At 34.3% G+C, this 21,293-nt stretch overlaps 1 protein-coding gene across 1 annotated transcript; it reads left to right on the top strand.

The window, feature by feature from the left end:
• The first annotated feature begins 17,524 nt into the window (after positions 1-17,524).
• Positions 17,525-21,293, top strand: LOC114300566 (uncharacterized). Its single transcript, XM_028245437.2, has 3 exons — positions 17,525-18,538; positions 19,551-19,898; positions 20,251-21,293. Exons 1-3 carry the CDS (start codon positions 18,083-18,085, stop codon positions 20,881-20,883), a joined length of 1,437 nt encoding a protein of 478 aa, XP_028101238.1. The 5' UTR covers positions 17,525-18,082; the 3' UTR covers positions 20,884-21,293.

Here is a 21,293-nt window from a genome sequence, read left to right as displayed (position 1 = left end):
TGCTATTGCTTTGGCGCTTGTTTTAAACTATATAATGATTTAACCAATTTACACACTTTCTTTTCTTTTCCTGGAACAGAAAAACCTTCTAGTTGTTCCATGTAAATTTTTCCTCTAACTCACCATTTAAGAAAACGGTTTTCACATCCATTTGATGAATTTTTAAATTGTATAAAGATGCAATGGCAATTAACATTCTAATGGATGTTATTCTAGTAACCGGTGAGTATGCGTCAAAGTAATCAAGACCTTCTTTTTGTCTAAAACCTTTAGCCACAAGTCTTGCCTTGTATTTGTCAATTGATCCATCCGCTTTCAATTTCCTTTTGAAAATCCACTTGTACACAAGAGGTTTACAACTTGGTGGCAAATCCACCAATTCTCAAGTGTGATTTTACAAGATGGATTCAACTTCACTATTGATAGCTTCCTTCCACAAAGGAGCTTCAGGACTGGACATAGCCTCTTTAAAAGTTAAAGGTTCATTTTCAAACAAAAATGTTAGGAAATCTGAACCCAAAGATTTTGAGGTTCTAGCATGTTTACTACGCCTAGGTTCCTCTTCCTCATTTTGATCTAACTCTTGTTCTTGATCGTGTTCTTAATCCTGACTAGTAATAGCATCATGAGATGTTTTATTGTTACTAGTCTCTTGTCCAGTCTTATTTGGAAATACATGTTCAAAGAAAGATTCATTCCTCGATTCTATAATAGTATTTACATGCATTTCGGTATGTTCTGATTTATGAATCAAAAACCCATATGCACTACTATTCTTAGCATAACCAATGAAAATGCAATCAATGATCTTAGGACCTATCTTAGTCTTTTTAGGACTAGGAATAGCCACTTTAGTCAAACACCCCCACACTTTTAAGTATTTGTAAGATGGTACTCTACCATGCCACATTTCATAAGGTGTTTGATTTACTTTCTTTCGAAGTACTTTATTAAGTATATAATTAGCAGAAAGTATTGCTTCCCCCCACAAGTTCTGAGGTAATCCAGAACTTATTAACATGGCACTCATCATTTCTTTTAAAGTCCTATTTTTTCTTTCAGCAATTCCATTTTTCTGAGATGAGTAATGAGCGGTGGTTTGATGAATTATTCCATGTTCTTTAAAAAACTCACCAAAAGGTGATTCATATTCACCACATTTATCACTTCTTATTTTCTTGATTTTCTTACCAAGTTGATTTTCAACTTCATTCTTATATTGAATGAAAGTTTCTAAAGTTTCATCCTTAGTTCGAATTAAATAAACATAACTATATCTAGTATACTCATCTATAAAAGTGATAAAATATTTTTTCCCACCTCTTGTTTGAATTGACTTAAAATCACAAATGTCACTATGAATTAATTCAAGTGGTTTTGAACTTCTTTCAATTGAATGAAAATGAGTTTTAGATAATTTTGCCTCAACGCAAATTTCACATTTATGATTTGAATCAATGTCAAATTTAGGTAAACATTCCATATTAATTAATCTACGCAAAGATCCATAATTAACATGTCCTATCTACCATGCCATAAATTTGAAAACTCAAGCAAGTAAGAAGAAGATGTGTCTTTATTAATACTAGAGGGTACAGCAGTCATTACATTCATCTTGAAAAGGCCATCAGACATGTAACATTTTCCTACATACATCCCGTTTTTGGTAAGTACAAACTTGTTACTTTCAAAAACTAGCCTAAACCCATTCTTACTCAATAAAGATCCAGAAACAAGATTCTTGTGAATGTCCGGTACATGCAACACATTGTTGAGAGTAAGTTCCTTTCCAGATGTCATTTTCAAAATAATCTTTCCTTCTCCTTCAACTTTAGAAGTCGAGGAGTTGCTCATAAAAAGTTGTTCACCATTGTCCACTGTAGAATAAGATGTGAACATCTTTTTGTCAACACAAATACAGGGAATAGCACCAGTGTCCACCCACCATTCTTTAAGATTTCCGACAAGATTTGCCTCGAAAACAATTGCAGAAAGAATTATGACATCTATACCATTGGAAATTATATCCATTTCGGTTATATCGGCTTTAGTAACTTCTTACTTGTTCTTCCTTTGCCTTTGCAAAAATCAGTTCTTAAGAACTTCTCTAGCTATTTACCATGATTCAATGGCACAGTCCCAACGTAAGGAGAGGCTGGCATAATGGCAATCACCATACCAGTATTGGTTTGAACATGAGTTTGATCAATTTTAGTAGTCATAAATTCTAAATTATAAAATAAAATTATAATTAGAATTTTATACTACACAGAAAATTTAAATCAAAAAATACAAAATTTTAAATTCTGTAAAAAAATAAAACAAACAAGAATTGTAACTTTTATTTCCAATTAATTTGAAAATAAAATAAAATTTTATTTAAACAAATTAAACCAAAACTACAGAAATAAATTCTATTAGAATAAAAGAAACAAAACAAAATGTAACTTTTATTTTCAATTAATTTGAAAATAAAATAAAATAAAATAAAATAAAATTTTATTTAACCAAATTAATTCCACACGGAAAACTAATCCAAATTCACAAAACTAAATGCTGTAAAAATAAAAGAAACAAAAATGTAACTTTTATTTTTCAATTAATTTGGAAATAAAATAAAATTTTATTTAACTAAATTAATTTCACACAGAAAATTAAATTTCTGTAAACACTTCAATAATTAAAAAAAAAATGAACACAGTATTTTTTAATTAATGAACACTTAGAAATAAATTAAGAAAACCAAAATTAATTTCTAACAAAATTTCACAAAAATATATTCTGAATTGTTAAAGACACCAATATATTACTACTAGTTGTCAAAGAAAATAGAAAGTATATTACTACTATCTGTCAAATAACATATAAACACTATTTGTTTTTCCAACCAGAATATTATTTTGTAAATCCACAGAAAATAATTTTTTTAAAAGAAAAATGAGAAAGGGAAATCAAAAAAAAAATTCTGTAAACAGAATAATTCGAATTTGTCTTAAGATTGTTAGAACAATCTTTTGTGTAAATAAAATAAATTTTATTAAAACCAAACAAATAAATAAATAAATAACGTACCAAATTTATTTATTGAACCGAATTAGAAGAAAATTCAAAGACCAAGTCGAGTGTGTGACTCTCTATCCTTGAGACAGATTCGCCCCGCTACGGTGCTTACGGTTGAGTGGCGTCTATCTCCCAGAATACAATGATCTTTACAAAATTGTTGTAGCACACCAAACAAATTTGTACGGCGAACCGAACCTTGTATTCTATACTCTCTTTGATTTTTCCTAAAACTAGAATGAAGATTAAAATGCAAAATAAAATTTGGACAACAAAGATGGGTTTTACAGATTGATTTTCGGATTTTCTAGACTGCTGGAAATGTATCTATATTTATAGCCCACTTGGTGACCATTCAACTTACCCGAACATGTAGTTTTTCAAATGAACAGGTGCAAGATTCAAACTGGACAGATCTGGTAACTGTACAGTTATAAAACTATTCATAAACTGCTGAAAACTGCTCGGACAGTTTTGATTTTGAATCTGTCTAAAAATGAATCTATTCCGGTGCAACAGATCTGGAACTATTTTGAACAGACATAAAAACTGTTTGGCAGTTTTTCCTACTGTTAAAATAGTTTGAACCTGTTAGGAATATTATGGACTAAAGGAAGAAAAATTGGACTGAAAATTAATTCAATTTTTGAATTAAATTAAATTTTCCTACAATAATTTTTTGAACAAATTCAAATGTATTTTGTCCAAAAAATTAATACAAGAACCGACCCGACTCACAAACCCACACACAGACGGACGGCGGCGGTGGCGTGCGTGTGGTGGTTTGGGCTAAGGTTCACATTGTCCATAACTCCTCCCTTCTACAAACTTGGGGTGCCCCTTGGGGCCCAACCCAAGTGTTGTAGGCTAGAGTTTGTATACTCAATAAAACTCTCTTAAAGTTTCAATGTGAGACAAACCTTACAAGGAAACCTACATTTACTTCCTTAAATTTCTTATTCTACGAACCCGAAAACGATGTCATGTTTCCATTCACTCGTAAATGGTTTGACGAACTGTCTTCATCGTGTGACTTGCCATACAGTAAGAAACACTTCACCTCTTCGGATCCATCCCAAAAGACGTTCGGGGCCCACTCAATTTTGGGCTTAAAGTCGGCCCAAAATAAGCCTAACAAACCAAATTTTACAACACTTTTTGGCCTTTTTTTTGTTTTTTTTTTGTGAGAAAATAGTGTAATGATTATAGGTTGGATGTAATATTTTATTTTTTGTGGCTAAAATAGTCTATTTTATCTTTTGTGACTAAAATAGCCAAAAAAAGTCTCAAATAACTCTTCCTAAACGGAGTCTTAGGCCTCGTTTGGAAACAGACTAATTTAGTAACTTTTTGGCTATTTGGCTAAAATATGAGCTAAAAAAACTAGTATGTTTGTGATATTTTTTAGCTTTTTACGAAAAGATGTGCAAAAAGTTGAGAAAAAAGAGAATCTTTAACTTTTTGGTATGAATTATTGACTTTTTGACTAATTTAATAACTTTTTGACTTTTTAACTAAAAAATAGAGTTCTCAAACGAGGCCTTAGGCCTCGTTTGGGAACAGACTAATTTAGTAACTTTTTGGCTATTTGGCTAAAATATGAGCTAAAAAAAACTAGTATGTTTGGGATGACTTTTTGGCTAATTACGAAAAGATATGCAAAAAGTAGGGAGAAAAGAGAATCTTTGACTTTTTGGTATGGGTTGTTGGCTTTTTGACTAATTTAGTAACTTTTTGACTTTTTGGCTAAAACAGAGCCTTCCCAAACGAGGCCTTAGCGTGTTTTTTGTCCAGATTTCAATGGCCTCTGCCTCTCCAATATTTAGGCCAAGTTTGGGTACTTCCAAAAAAGCTAAAAAGCCAAAAAGTTACTCAAAAAGTTAAAAAGTTAACACTATTCACCAAAAGTCAACAATTACGGCTGCACAACTGTCAATTCAAATTTTTCCCTACAAATCAATTTTTACAATTTTTTATTACACATTTTTCAATAAAAAGTCAAAAAGTTAACCCAAACATCCATATTTTCAACCTCAATTTTTTAGTCCAAAAAGACAAAAAGTGCACTTTTTTAGTCTTCCCAAACTTGGCCTTATTCATACACCCGAGGCTACAAAGCCTACTCTGGCTTTGTTTGGCATAATGTTTTTTTTTGTTTTTTGATTATTTTAGTTTAAAAAGATAAAATAAGTTAAAAAATCAAGAAGATAAAATGTTATCCGAAATAAGTGCACTTTTGTCTTTTTAGACTAAAAAATTGAGAAAAAAAATATAGATGTTTGGGTTAGCTTTTTGACTTTTTATAAAAAAATGTGTATTAAAAAATTGTATAAATTAGTGTGTAGGGAAAAATTAGGATTGAAAGTTGTGAAGCCGTAATTTTTGACTTTTAGTGAATAGTGATAGCTTTTTACCTTTTTGAATAACTTTTTGACTTTTTAGCAACTTGCCAAACTTGCCCTTAAATTATAATCATTTTATTTTTTCTCTCACAAAAGTTAAAAAATTTATCTTAAATACTCCCTCCGTCCCAAAATAATGGTCCCTTTTGGGGAATCCAACTTTTTTTGGTAGTACAATTATTATACTTTTAAAAAGTTGGTTTTCCAAAATTACCCTTTGATAGTACACTTTTTTGAGAATATCAATGTCATAATTGTACTTTTTATATTATTTATGAATTTAAAAGAAGGGCAAAATGAGAAATTTATATTATTTTTGTACTTGATTTTTGAAGAGGGACTAATATTTTGGGACAATGAAAAATGGAATAAGGGACTAATATTATGGGACGGAGGGAGTAAGATTTTTTAATCACATACTAAAATACTCATAAAATACTCAAGAAATTAAAAAAAACAAAAAAAAAATTCACATTCCAAACAAGGCTCGCCCACTCGGCTAATAAGTTATGAGAAAATTTCAGATACCCATATCTTGGTTCTTGTGAGTCCCAAAGCTTAAAAGTACTGTATCTGTATGTGTCTTATATTATGATATTATGTCAACCAGGAACTAGATAGATAGATAAGTTGCAGTAGTACAGTAATAATATGTGGTGTGTGATCTCGAGGTGTTTTAAACTTTTGGCATTTCTTGTACATGTGAGTTGATTCGTTTCGAAGGAAGTGTATATGGTAATCTAGATGGAGATCCTTTTGACTTTGATCTTTTGGTCAAGACCCATACCAACCTTGCGTGTTTACGATGTATATGGTTTGGTATGGGTAGTCTTTGATATTGGTCGTTACACCAATATATGTACCCGCCAACTACTCATACAAAGTTTGATTCTATTCTATCTTTTTCCATGGGTATTTGTTTACCAACAATGCTTCATACACCCAGTGGGGGTGGCGCGCCCAGTGACGTGGCGCGCCCCCACTGGTCGGAAATCAAAAAAAAAAAAAAAAAAAAATTGTTTTTTCTGGACCAACCCCCAGCTAACACCTCACTGGGTGTCACCCCCAGCTGGGGGTAGGAAGCATTTTTCATGGGGTAGGAAGCATTTTTCATTTGTTTACTTCAATAACATGTGGGACTTATTATACTACGAGTTGTAGGGATTTAATTTGATTAGCGTAAATTGATTCAAGATACTTTATATATATAAAAAAATATATGTCAGACTTTAATTCATGTGAAAAAGGATGCTTAATTAATTAATTTAAATGTGAATAAAAGAATCAACTTACTTCAACTTATAACTTCAAACGGATGTAATGCTTAATTTATTTTTGTTTTTTTACTAAAGAGTTAATTCCTGTACTTATATGTGAGTATACTCTCTCCCTTAACTTTTATATTTGAAAGGGACTTTCATAGTAAAACAAATCACCTAAATGATATGCTACTATCATTTTTTTAAAAAAGGAAGCAGTTAGCCTCCAGTGTTTAATCAGACTAGATGGTATTGTTCGGTTTGTGGGAGTTTATCATAAGTCCTGTTTTGATATTTCGAACCGTCAATGTGTAGAACTCATCGAGTATTATACGCTTGTAAAAAATCATGTTGATCGGATATCGATAACTATGTAATCTAATCAGCTTTGTACAAAAAAATAGACGGTGAACAAATTAACGGTTGATAAAAAATTGATAAGATGAGATAGGTATCGATATCCGACCAATGTGAGTTTTTACAAGCGTATAGTACTTGATGAATTTTATACATTGAACGGTTTGGATTATCAAAACGGGACCTGTGGTGGGCCCCCACGGGCCAAACAACACCATCCAGTCCGATTAAGGACTAAAGGCAAATGGTGCATATATATGCTAATATATTAATTGGTATACTAATTGATACATATAAACCTATTGAAAAAATAATAACAAAAAATAAAAAATAAAGTCCACCTAAGAGCATTTATTTGGTCATTAATTTTTGTCTTACTATTTCAAAATACATAAGAGTCATGAAAATCTCAACACATGAAAATATTAAGTTATGATAAGCATTTAAAGAAAAACAAAAAAGGGTTGAGGTTGTCTGTCTATTTTTGTGCACTTGTTTTGGTTGAGCCTAAATCACACCTAGACCTTTTTGATATGGATTTTGCACCTCTTTATCAAATTTAACCCCACATCATTATTATGCAGCCAAGATATTAAGAAACATTAATTAAAAAATTTTAAATACATTATTCCCACTTCCTAATGGTACTCAATATTAGTCAAGCATGCTCAAGTAATGGGTTCAACAATTAATACGATTCTCAATCACCATAGATGAGTGTAATCATGAGTCTCATGCAGGACTAAGATCATTAAGAAAAGGAGCAGCATCAATTTCAGGCAATATATGCTCCTTACTCTTTATGGTAAATCCTTGGTCATTATGCCGAACCAAATTTTCTATAGTTTAAGACACAGCGTGCCTTATCCAAATATTATTTTTTGAGTTGAGTTTCTTAAGTTAAAATTTAAATTTGAGAGAATTTGAGAGACTTGTGGAGCAACTAAGAGTATTGTTTCGATGGTCTAAATCATTCATTTTGTGGAGCTCGCAGTGTATATTATTATTTATATAAAAAAATTAGGTCAATTCGATAATCGAAGATTTTCATTTTCATTTTGTTTTTTTAAAAAAAAGAAGACAATAAACATATTTTTAAAAATAGATCATGTACGAGCACGAAATAATTCTTCTCCTATGATCCTGTTGATCAAGTTTGTAATCCTCCAAACAATGTTGCTTTGCCACCTGAAAACACAAACGTGAGTTAACAGGTGAGTGTGTGCCGGAACCCCTCCGACGCCTAAGTTAGCAACTAGACAATAGACAATAAGCTCTGTGTATTCTAGAGTAAGAATTGAGATACCTGTCCATAGGTCTGGTCATGAGCTTTTATAGACTTTGCTTGGCACATTCTTAGTAGGATTCTAACTCTCCATATGAAAGTCCTCCTAAGAATCACACACTCTACTCACTACCAACCAAGTGAGATGGTTTTGCACAATCCTAGTAAGACTCTAACTCTCCTTAGCAGAGTCCTCATAGGAGTCACACTCCTACTCACTACCAACCAAGTGAGATGGTTTACACAATTTCAGTAGGACTCTAACTCTCCTTAGTAGAGTCCTATTAGGAGTCTCATCACTGCAAGCCAAGTGAGATGGCTGAACCCTTTACCTCGTTATACATTTCTAACCGAACTACCTTATCTCGGTCCCCTGCTATTCGGACTGTGTGATAGAAAGCTAATCTATCGAATGCCACCCTGCCGAGCTATACACAGCTCGACCTTCGCCATTGATATTACCTCCTTTACCTCGGCTGACATCTTTACCTCGGCTGACATTGTAGTCAACCAATTTATTTCGGCTCGGTGATACTTTAAGCACCACTATCAGTCTTGACTCTGAGATGACGCCTTGCAGAGCTATCCTTTAGCTCGGTTCTCCCCCCACTGATACCTCGGTTTTATCTGTTTAGACCGAGCTAACTGCAGCAGTCTCTGACCGAACCAACAAGGACGAGGTCCAACTTGCGAAGCCCAAACACCTCGACCCATAGTTTGGCCCAAATCTATAATATGAAATGTCTTCTTGGCCTAAGACCGAGTTACACCAACCCTTATCTCGGCCCATTGTGCGTCCCAACTTCCAAAGAAGACTTTCCTAGCTCGGCTCAATTTGCTTACAAATTACTCTCTCAATTGCCCTTTAATTCCATCTGCGCAGCATGATTAGGATTACTCTCCTTTAGCTGAGCAAAAAACGCTCAACTTTGCCGAACTAGAGATGTTTGCTCGATCTCACAACTCGTTCAGTCCCAAAAAGTCTGGTCAGTTGCTCAACATATTCTTCTACTAATCTAGTACGACGTCATTCCCCAGACACATGGTGTGCCCCCAATATCCTCGTTCTCCTGTTACCACCGTCATGCCAAAAATTTGAATAGCCCTGCTTTTTTGCCTTCAACGTATATATCCTTCGAGTTTGCAATCGTATGGCCAGTCGTTCTTTCTGTGTCTCGCTGAGTAGACTAACTCGGTTTATACTAACCTTGCCAACCTGTTTTGGCCGAGATAACCATCTCGGTCCAGGAATTCAAAAATTTGTTGGTCATACTTGCCAACCTGCTTTGGCCGAGGTAACCATCATCCCGGCCAAAGAGTTCTAAAAAATTTTGTTGGTCATACCTGCCAACCTACTTTAGCCGAAGTAACCATCATCCCGGCCAAAGGGTTCAAAAATTTATTGGTTATACCTACCAACCTGCTTTGGCCGAGGTAACCATCATCCCGGTCAAAGAGTTCAAAAATTTTGTTTGTCATACCTGCCAACTTCCTGCAGCCTAGATCCTCATCTTGGCTTAGGAGAGCTAAATGCTGGTTATTCTTGCCAACCTTCTTCAGCGCGGATCCTTATCTCGGCTTGAAGAAGAGCTAAATGCTTGGCCATTCCTGCCAAACTTCTTGATTGCCCCCCAGTCAGGCAAAGACTTGTTGGTCAAACCTGCCAACTTCTTGCAGCCTAGATCCTTATCTCGGCTTAGGAGAAGTGTTGGTTTTTCCAGCCAACCTCTTCAGCCCAGATCCTAATCCTGGCTGAAGAGAGCTCAAAGTTGGTTATTCCGGCCAACTCTGAGCGAAGTGTTTGGTTTTTCCAGCCAAACGTCCTGCAGCTTGGATCCTTATCCTGGGCTTAGGAGGGGTGTTAGTTTTTCCAGCCAACCTCTAAGTTGGTTATTCCTGCTAACCTAGAGTAAAGTGTTTGGTTATTCTGACCAAACGTCCTGCAACCTGGATCCTTATCCTGGGCTTAGGAGGGGTGTTGGTTTTTCCAGCCAACCTCTAAGTTGGTTATTCCTGCTAACCTAGAGTAAAGTGTTTGGTTTTTCTAGCCAAACATCCTGCAGCCTGGATCCTTATCCTGGGCTTAGGAGGGGTGTTGGTTTTTCCAACCAACCTCTAAGTTGGTTATTCTTGCCAACCTAGAGTAAAGTGTTTGGTTATTCCGACCAAACGTCTTGCAGCCTGGATCCTTATCCTGGGCTTAGGAGAAGTGTTGGTTTATTCCAGCCAACTTCTTCTGTTGCCCCCCAGTCAGGCAAAGACTTTTCAGAAAGAGTTGGTCAAACCTGCCAATCCACTTTGCCCCTAGTTGGGCAAAGATTTTTACGCGATCGGTCCTATTTGTCAACCGTGTTATCTTTTGCCGAAAGTGTTTTGTCCGACATCGCTGTTGTGCCAGACTCTGCCTTGGTGCGCGCTCCATCTTCCTCTACCCTGATGTGTTGGTGTACTTTCTCTATCAGGGCTTCCATAGTAAGGGGCAACGTTATTGTCATTGAATCCCTTAACTCAGTTCACGATATTCTGCTTCAGTCAATTTTACACCATCAAATAGATATTGCTCGTCTTCTATATAATCTCTAAGCTCCTTCAGTTTCTTCAAATACTCTTGCCTTGAAACTTTCCTTATAGCTCCAATGCCATCTTCCTCCAAAGCATTAGATCTCTGAACAGCTTCTTCTTCCTCCCTCTGTATTAATTTTGGCTCAGCTAGCTTCCTTGTTGCTACTGCATCCCTCTCTTTGGTCACGCAATTGTTCTTCCTCCGACTCAGAACCATCATCATCATCCTGAGAAGTTCGTCTTTTAACTCGTCTTTCTTCTTCACTGCTCTTCTTTTTCTTCGAATATTCCTTCTCTGTCTTCGACTCCTTTTTTCTTCCCTTTGCCTTTTATCTAGCTCTTCATAGACTCTAAGTCAGTCGCCATTCTTTTTATTACTTTGTCTTGCTCCCTTATGCGATCTTCGAGAACCTGAGGATCCATCTTCCGCCTCTGTCTATCAGGGCTTTGAGAGCGGTGTGGATTTGAGCCCTGTCTTTTTCTTGCTTCTCTCCGCGGATTCCTTCGCTGGGGATCTAATTCGGCCATGGGTGGGATAGAAGGTAAACCTTCGCACCTCCCACCCCCTTTCGGTGTTTGCCCATCAATAGCAGATTGTGACAAGTCTTCATTGTGCGCTATTGCTTTCAACTAGAGAGGAAAACTTAATCAAGAGGCTTTGCTTTTTGTGAAATTCCCATAGACAGCGCCAATTATACGAGCACGAAATAATTCTTCTCGTATGATCTTGTTGATTAAGTTTGCAATCCTCCAAACAATGTTGCTTTGCCACCTGAAAACATAAACGTAAGCTAACCGGCGGGTGTGTGCCGAAAACCTTTTCGACGCCTAAGTCAGCAACTAGACAATAGACAATAAGCTCTGTGTATTCTGGAGTAAAAATTGAGATACCTGTCCATAGGTCTGGTCATGAGCTTTTATAGGCTTTGCTTGGCACATTCTTAGTAGGATTCCAACTCTCCCTATGAGAGTCCTCCTAGGAATCACACACCCTACTCACTACCAACCAAGTGAGATGGTTTTGCACAATCCCAGTAGGACTCTAACTCTCCTTAGCAGAGTCCTCCTAGGAGTCACACTCCCACTTACTACCAACCAAGTGAGATGGTTTACACAATTCTAGTAGGACTTTAACTCTCCTTAGCAGAGTCCTACTAGGAGTCTCATCACTGCAAGCCAAGTGAGATGGTTGAACCCTTTACCTCGGTTATACATTTCTGACCGAACTGCCTTATCTCGGTCCCCTGCCATTCGGACCGTGTGATCGAAAGCTAATCTATCGAATGCCACCCTGCTGAGCTATACACAGCTTGACCCTCGCTATTGATGTTACCTCATTTACCTTGGTTGACATCTTTACCTCGGCTGACATTGCAGTCAACCAATTTATTTCAGCTCAATGATACTTTAAACACCACTATCAGTTTTGACTCTGAGATGACGCCCTGCAGAGCTATCCTTTAGCTTGGTTCTCCCCCATTGATACCTCGGTTTTGTCTGTTTAGACCGAGGTAACTGCAGTAGTCTCTGATCGAACTAACAAGGACGAGGTCCAACTTGCGAAGCCCAAGCACCTCGGCCCATAGTTCGGCCCAAATTTGTAATATGAAATGTCTTCTTGGCTTAAGATCGAGCTACACCAGCCCTTATCTTGGCCCATTGCGCGACCTAACTTTCAAAGAAGACTTTCCTAGTTCGGCCTAATTTGCTTACAAATTACCCTCTCAAATCATCTATTTCTTTTATGCAAACACAATAGAATAAGAAGATTATGATTATCGAATCGATTTATTTATTCTTTATAGATGATATGTACGAAATATTTTATAAAATGAACAGTACAGATCATCGAAATGGACTTGTAGTGGGCCCCACGAGCTCCTCAAGAAACTCAACCCTTATTTTTTAATTTACATTAAATTAAAAAAGAAAGCTAGGAATAAATTGTCTAGGAATATTTCATCCCTCTAGTATTTTCATACAATTAATTTGCGATATAGTAAAAATAATTGAAAGAGTAATTTTATACGAGCTAAATTTTTTTATAATATTTTTATATGGCATGTATCAAATTTTACAATTAATTTGAAAAATAGTAAAAATAATTGAAAGAGTAATTTTATACAAGCTAAAAATTTTATAACATTTTTATATGACATGTATCAAATTTTACAATTAATTTGTAATATAGTAAAAATAATTGAAAGAGTAATTTTATACATGCTAAAAAATTTTATAATGTTTTTATATGACATGTATCAAATTTTGTAACTATCAGTAAAAGTCTACAACTCAACTTCAACGCTAATGGTTACAATAGTAGTTCCGTGAAAATCTGTAATTCGTCTTCCTGAGCAGGTTTGAGCAAAGAATTTGTGAAATTTGTAATTTGATTCATTTGAATCTAATTTGATAGATTTGTATTGATTTTTTGAACCAATAATTTGATTTCAAATTAAAAAAATTAAAAATTTGCATTCCACGGATTGATTACGGATTGAATCTCATGGTTTTGGATTGGAACCGATCCAAACCTTATATAAATAGCCTATATTTATATTATTTACCCTTCTGCATAGTATTTTTTCTTATTCTATATAAAACCTAAACCCAAACTTAAACCCGCGTAGTACTTTTTTTTTATTGCTTTTGTTTGTTGGTTTTTAATTTTAATTTGTAATGGTTTAAATAGTTATGGTGGAACCAGTTTTCTTATAATTGTTTAAATTTTATAACAGTATGTCGTTATTATAGAAATACGTGTTGCTATTGTGAAATTAATATGATGCTATGTTTATATTTTTATAAAATTAAAATGTTATATATATATTTTTATTATTTAATTATGTGAATCCGTAATCCTAAATCAATCCAATCTAGATTTAAATGAATTGATTTCACGATTTAAACAGATTAAGCCTCCGTTTGGGAAGTGGGTTGGCTTTTTGGCTTTTTGGCTTTTTGGCTATTTTAGCCTGGGCTATTTTAGCCTGGTTTGGGAAGGGCTTTTTGGCTTTTTGACTTTTTTGACTTTTTTGTGAGAGAGGATTGTAATGATTATGGGTTAGATTTGATGTTTTGTTTTTTGTGGCTAAAATAGCCTATTTTGTTTTTTGTGACTATTTTAGCCAAAAAAGCCTGATTTTTTGCTTGCCAAACGGAGGCTAAATTAATTCTAATTTTTCAAAAAGCATAAATAACAGAATAATTCTGATTTTACGTCAATCTAAACCATCCCCTATTCCTTAGTTATGTCTAATGAAGCCTCTTCTTGTAAATTTAAAATAAAGGTTGTTTGATGCAATTTATTAAAGTTATAGCTGTCTTATTATTTATAATGTAAGTATAACTTAAATATAAAAAAAAAAAATCAAAAATAATTATTAAAAGTTTGAGAAAAAAATACATTAAAATTAGAGGGAATATATATATATATATATATATATAAAAGTAGGAAGATAATAAAATAATTTTAAATGCATGAAAGTATAAACCTTTTTTTTTTGCACAAATTAGTGTACGAGTCACTTATACTTTTATGAATTTCAAATTATTTTACTACCTTTCTAGTTTTTTAATATTTTTCCCTTAAAATTATATATTTTTTTAATTATTATATTTTAGAGAAATTTATTAGAAAGTCATATTTTAAGAATTTTGTACCATTTGGTCCCATATTTAAAATAGTTGATTGAAGAATTCTTATTAGATGTAGTGTGTGGCCAGTAAATCATTTTTTAAATGCGAATGAGTATTGGTTAGACACATATAACCCCCTAGTTAATTGGGAAAGTTTTTTTTTTTTAGAATGTGTGACAAGTATAGTGTGATACTCCAATGTGGCAAGTATTAATGTGATACTTCAACGATGGGACACTCTAAAAAAATTAAAAATTGTTTAATGTACCTTTTTCAATTATGACAACGTGATAAGCATGATGTGACATTACAAAATTTTTACTCATCCTTAGTGTACTTTTTCCAAATGTGACAATGTGGTAGGAATGATGTGACACTCTAAAAAAATAAAAACTCCTTAATATTTTTTTTTTCAAATGTGGCAACGTGACATGTATGTTGTGATACTCTAAAAAAATTAAAAACTCCTTAGTGTACTTTTGCTAAACGTAACATGTGACACTCTAACGTAACGGATCCAATTTGATTAAGTTACTGCTTGTCTTCATGTCACACACCAAAAAACAATTAGTAAGGAATTCATGTCATACATTGCGCGTGTTAAAAATAATCAAACTTTAAAAAGCTACTAGTGCACTTTTCGAACAACGTGACACACAAACACCCTACCACCTTCTCATGTGGTGGGTATGTTGTGACACACTAAAAAAAATTAAAAACTCCTTAATGTATTTTTCCTAAACGTGACATGTGATACTCCAACATAATGGACCCAATTTGATTGAATTACTATGTGTCTTCACGTCATGCGTCAAAAAATAATTAGTAAAGAATTCATGTCTCACACTATGCGGGTTAAAAACAACCAAATTTTAAAAAGTTATTAATGTGCTTTTTGAACAACGTGACGTACAAATACTCCACCATCTTCTCCATACATAACCATGCCATATGTCCCGCAACTGTATAATCAATAAATAATTTAAAGAACCACTCAATTACCATAAAAATATTTAAGACTTTATAAATTACAAGTGTACAAAACAAAATTTACTAGTCAATTTACCTAAATTTTATCTTATAAGGGAGACTTTATTTAATAGTCAATGAAAGGGAATAGTGCCTGCCGCGATGAGCGCGGTGATTAAGCGACTTTGTAATTTGTTACTCATATTCTAACTTTCTTTACTTTACCTTTATATTATTTTTTTCTTGGTGGTAAATTCAAATAATAAAATTATGTTGTGATAGAAAATTTCGCAATCTCTTGATAACAAATACATGAATCTCATCAATGTTGAACATAAATGAAACAACTAATACCCATTAAAGATGGCGACAAGTTAATAACATTTATTGATGATTACAACATATCTTCTTTATTTATTTATTTTTTCTAAAAAATCTTGAACATCATAACGATTTGTTTTTTTCCTTTCAAAATTCGGTTTTAATTAAGGATTGTATCTTCTAGTTCAGATTTTTATATGTAAAAAATGATTTATCCACACAATTTTATTTTTGAATGTGTTTCTGACTAGTAAAAAAAATGATTAGAGAGAAATTCAAATAAAAAAAATTACGTGAATGTAACATTGCTGTTTATATATTATTGATTCATATAAAAATTAAATTTATTTAATAATCGTAAAAGCATAATTTTATTATATTTATTTTTAAATAAATAAATTTTATAAATATTTTTGTAATTATCAAATCAATCTTATTTATTTAATTTGTGGGATCTATTTACATACCTTCAAATCTAACTTCTAAATTGCTTTGAACATATTTTCTAAACTCATTTTTTTTATATATATTTTAAAGGGAACTTTAAATTGTAATTTCAAAATTGTTTGAAATAATTTTTTTTTTTAATAGAATCATGAATTTAGTAAATCGCATAGTGCCAGAGAAATGAATATGAATTTACTGTCTCCAATTTTTTATATATGCATAGGACCATATCCTCTAGAGGGTAAATGCAAATGCATGTCCTATGATGTAGATAAAAGCTTAAAAATTAATTTTTTAATTTTTTTTGTTTTTTACAAAATATATAAAAGAATAAAAAAATAATCATTTTGCTTGGTTCAAGTTTTCTAAAAACACTTTTCAAAAAATTTTACTTTCCTATTTTTCGTATTTTTTTTAAATTTTTACTGAATTTTTTAAATATTTTAAGCAATTTTTTTTTAAATTTTATACACACCTAACATAAATACACTTAAAAAGTATAATTTTTGTAAATTTTTTTAAAAAAAATTCACTAAATACCAAAAATTAAAAAATATAAAAATTCAGTAGATTTTTCTAATTTTTGTGTATTTATTAATTTTTTAAAATATTTTTTACAAATATTTTATTTTTTAGATACATTTAAATAAGATGTATCTAAAAAAGTAAAAAAAAAAAACCTAAAATTTTAAAAAATATTTACTAAAAATAAAAAAAATTAATTTTTTAAAAATTCAAACCAAACACATTGAATATAACTTTAAAAAAAAATTAAAAATATTTTAAAAAATAACTTTTAATTGCGTCGTCAAAATAAATCAAATATTGCTCCTCGTTATCAAATCTCGGTGGGGTGAGAGCATCTCCAACGGTAGTAGGCATTTTACCTATCTAAATATTACTATAAAGTATATATTTTATTTTGCCTATTAATTGTTTTATGTTTTTACTCCAACCATACTCTTTATTTTAGCTATTTATCCAAATGCTATTAATTTTATAGAATGCCACATCAACAACAAAGATGGAGGAAAATGATCCTAATGATTGAATACATTTTGCCTAGCGTTGAAAGCTAGCTACATGTAGCTAGTGAATATGAGTTGAGCCAAAATACCTAATCATATGCTTAGTGCATTGAAATTAAAAAAAATGAATCACACTAGACATTTTAACTAACAAAAATTATATGCCTAATACATTAGAGATGGTCTGAATCCACCGGTTGCATCATCGTCTCTCTCCCTGTATTAATAAATAAAATCGCTCCATTTCGTAATTATTTCGGTCTCACGAGAAATATTAGCCAGCGAGTCGTCCTATAGTACGTGGCGTAGAACCCACATCCTCAACCGACCAATCCACACTCCATCAAAAAAGCAAAACGACAACAACCCCACAACTGAAATGCTCTCAGAATCTAACCCCACCCCCACAGAGGAGTCGTTTCTCTTGCGCCCCCCTCTTCTCTCTCATCGAATATTGTAGTATAGTATTCCTGATACTGTATCTCTCTTTCTTTTGTATCTCTCTTTCCTTCTCTCTCATTATTATTATTAGTATTATATAGATAGAGAGATACATGTATTATTGAATCTCAAAAATGGTTTGCTTCTTCAAAACGGCATACCTTCTTCTCTGTCTGCTACTTTAGTTGCTTTTTCCAGTGAGAAGTAAGTAGCAGAGCAGAGCAGAGCAGTGAGTGTGAGTGCCTGCTTTTTTCTTTCACACCTCTTTTTATAGTTCCCGCTGAGTTTTTGTTGTTTGGGGGAGACCAAAATATGGAGAGAAAACAAGGATTTTTCTCGGCTTTGAAAGACGAAGTCGTCAGGGGCCTGTCTCCGGGGAGGTCTAGGGGGAGGAGTCCATCCAGGAGTGTTTCTCCCGGGTCGGGTCTTCTGCGCCGAAGGAGACCCGCCGCCGGTCACCACGTGGCGGGCCCGGACGTGTTCATTTCGAGATCCGGGAGCTTGAGGCCTGCGGAGGCGCTGTCGCCGTTGATGGAAGGGCCTGATCCTGACGAATCGGACGGTGGGGATTCCAGGATGGAGAGGTGGGGCCACTGGATGAAGGGACAGCTCTGTAGGGCTCCCTCTGTCTCGGCCTCTTCCTCTGCCTCTGCCTATCAACGGTCCGATCTGAGGTTGCTGCTCAGCGTTTTGGGTGCGCCTCTGGCTCCGGTGCACGTTAGCAACAGTGACCCTTTACCTCATCTTAGCATCAAAGACACCCCCATTGTTAGTCTCTTTCCTGCTTCATTCTCTTGATTATTCTCATTATTATTATTATTTTGGGCTTCTTTTAACTCTATGTAATGTTTACATTCCCACAATAAAGAAAAGTAGTTATCCAAAAGAAAATCAATTAAAGAAAACTTATCAAAAAGAAAAGAAATCAATTACTTCTATAGAAAATTGAATAGGTAAAGGGTAGTTTTTTTTCTTATGGTAAATTATGTCAGTAGCCTTTAAAACTCTGGGCTTTTTTTCTATTGAGTCACCAAATTAAGTTTTCATCCCAATAAAGTGTCTAACTTCTCAAAATGTGACACTTGTGTACCAATTTAGAAATTCAGAGGCTTTAATTAAAAGGAAATTTAGTTTTGGGGATTAATTGAAAAAAGATGTAAAGTTGTTAAGCTGTATTTAAGTGGGGGATTTGGGAAGGTATTTGGAAATGACAAGGAAAAAAAATGTGTAAAACTATGTAAAATGTAGGCATATTTCATCTGCCTTTTCTTTTCCCTTCCCAAATCCCTAACCAATCACAGCGTTAGTGAATATCATGGGTTCTTAATTTGGCTTATTTTTATTTCTTGCACAGTTATAGTTGTATGAATTTTAAAAAGTCATGTACTGGATCGTGTAATTAATTATTCAGTAATTCCGGATCATCAACTGGTGCTTCTGGATCAACTAGAGTAGAGTAGTAAATGTGTATCTTAATGGTTGAGTAGGAGACAAAATCAGCCCCAATTTTCTCTTTTGTGTGACCTCATTTGTGGAGAGCACCATATGCTGTGACTTTGTGAGGATTAATTGAATGCATTTTAATGGACTATGGAGAATCACTTCCTTCATAAATCAAAGAAGATATAAAGAAACAAGAAGTATGCAAAAAAAATATATTTTTTTGGTATGTAATGTGTTGATCGGCAAGTGCAATGTGCTGATCTATATGATTCGCTTCACATTTTAATTTGCTGAAATTTTTCTCAAGTGAGACCATGTTGCTGGATTTTGATGGCAGGAATCATCCTCTGCTCAATATATATTGCAGCAGTACACTGCAGCTTGCGGAGGACAAAAGCTTCAGAATGCTGTTGTCAATGCTTATGCAATGGGTAAGGTGAGGATGTTAGCTTCTGATATCGAGACAGCCACAAAGGTCATAAAGAGCAGGAATTCCTCCAAAGCTGCAGAGTCAGGTGGGTTTGTGCTCTGGCAGATGAATCCAGATATGTGGTATGTGGAGCTGGCTCTTGGTGGCAGCAAAATTCATGCTGGATGTAACGGCAAGCTTGTTTGGAGGCACACACCGTGGCTTGGTCCACATGCTGCAAAAGGGCCTGTTAGACCCTTACGTCGAGCACTGCAGGTAATGCCACCGTGTTTGTGATCCTACTCTCATCATCTCTGTCTCTTTAGGCTTTGGTTGGATGCGGCTTTTTAAGCCAGCTTATTAGTTAAAAAAATCAATTTTGTTTAAAAAGCCTTTGCTCATTTGGCAAACCAATTTCCTGCAAAATGTTCATTTTAACCACTCTAAAGCCATTGGAAAAGCCAAAAAAAAACTAAGAATGTGCCAAACAAACTCAAACAAACTAGTTTTTTGAGCATTAGCTTTTTTGTAGGCTTGTTTTTGGTCAATAAGTGATCTCCAAAGGAAGCCTTAGTTTACTAGTTGGCAAATTTGTAAGTTCATGATCTGACCTCTGTTCTACTTGCAGGGTCTTGACCCAAGGACCACTGCAAGCATGTTTACTAATGCTAGATGCATCGGGGAAAAAAAGATCAATGGAGAGGATTGCTTCATCCTCAAGCTTTGTGCTGATCCACATACATTGAAAGCCAGGAGTGAAGGTCCGGCAGAGATCATAAGGCATGTTTTGTTTGGCTATTTCAGCCAGAAAACTGGGCTCCTTGTACACCTTGAAGACTCCCATTTGACTCGCATCCAAAGCAATGGCACGGATGCTGTGTACTGGGAGACCACAATCAATTCATTTCTTGATGATTATAGGCCCGTTGAAGGGATCATGATTGCTCACTCAGGACGATCAGTGGTAACCCTTTTCAGGTTTGGAGAGACTGCTATGAGCCACACCAAAACCAGGATGGAAGAGGCATGGACAATCGAGGAAGTGGCATTCAATGTTCCAGGCCTGTCAGTAGATTGTTTCATTCCACCCGCTGAACTAAGATTCAGCTCTATTAGTGAAGCCTGTGAGCTCCCTCAGGAAGAAAGGGTTAGGACCGCTGTGGCAGCTGCAGCAGCAGCTGCTTATCGAGCCAAAGTTGCAGCCCTGGAGGAATCGCGTGATAATAATATCAATAATATTGTTTTGAAGATGGATATTTAGGAAGGGGCGGGGTTTAGCAGCAAATGTTTAGTAGAACACTAGCTTGTCAGTATAAAAGGAATGACAAATATGAGATTAATGGGTTAGTTAGAAACTCAGCTGATTGAGGAATTTTGAAGTTGGATGCCAGTTTCTTCAAATCTGTATATACAGGGTAAATCTTTATACCCTCAATCAAGAGTTTCATTATGCAGTCATGGCCTGAGTTTCTGTAGAATGTGGAGACAATGGAGGTTTGTCTTCTCCAATTTGCTTTCCATACATAAATGTGGTGAAAATGTGACGTCTGAGATTTACCTCTGTAAAACATCTTATGTCAAGACTAAACTATGCTTGAGGATAATATTTCTGTTTTGTTTTTGTAAAATTCTCGTGCAAAGACATCCAATGATTAGCAGGTCCTTTAAACA

Source organism: Camellia sinensis, chromosome 3 (assembly GCF_055761805.1).
Source record: "Camellia sinensis isolate YWXY chromosome 3, ASM5576180v1, whole genome shotgun sequence".
Taxonomy (NCBI): domain Eukaryota; kingdom Viridiplantae; phylum Streptophyta; class Magnoliopsida; order Ericales; family Theaceae; genus Camellia; species Camellia sinensis.
This window is presented reverse-complemented; position numbering and strand designations above follow the sequence as displayed.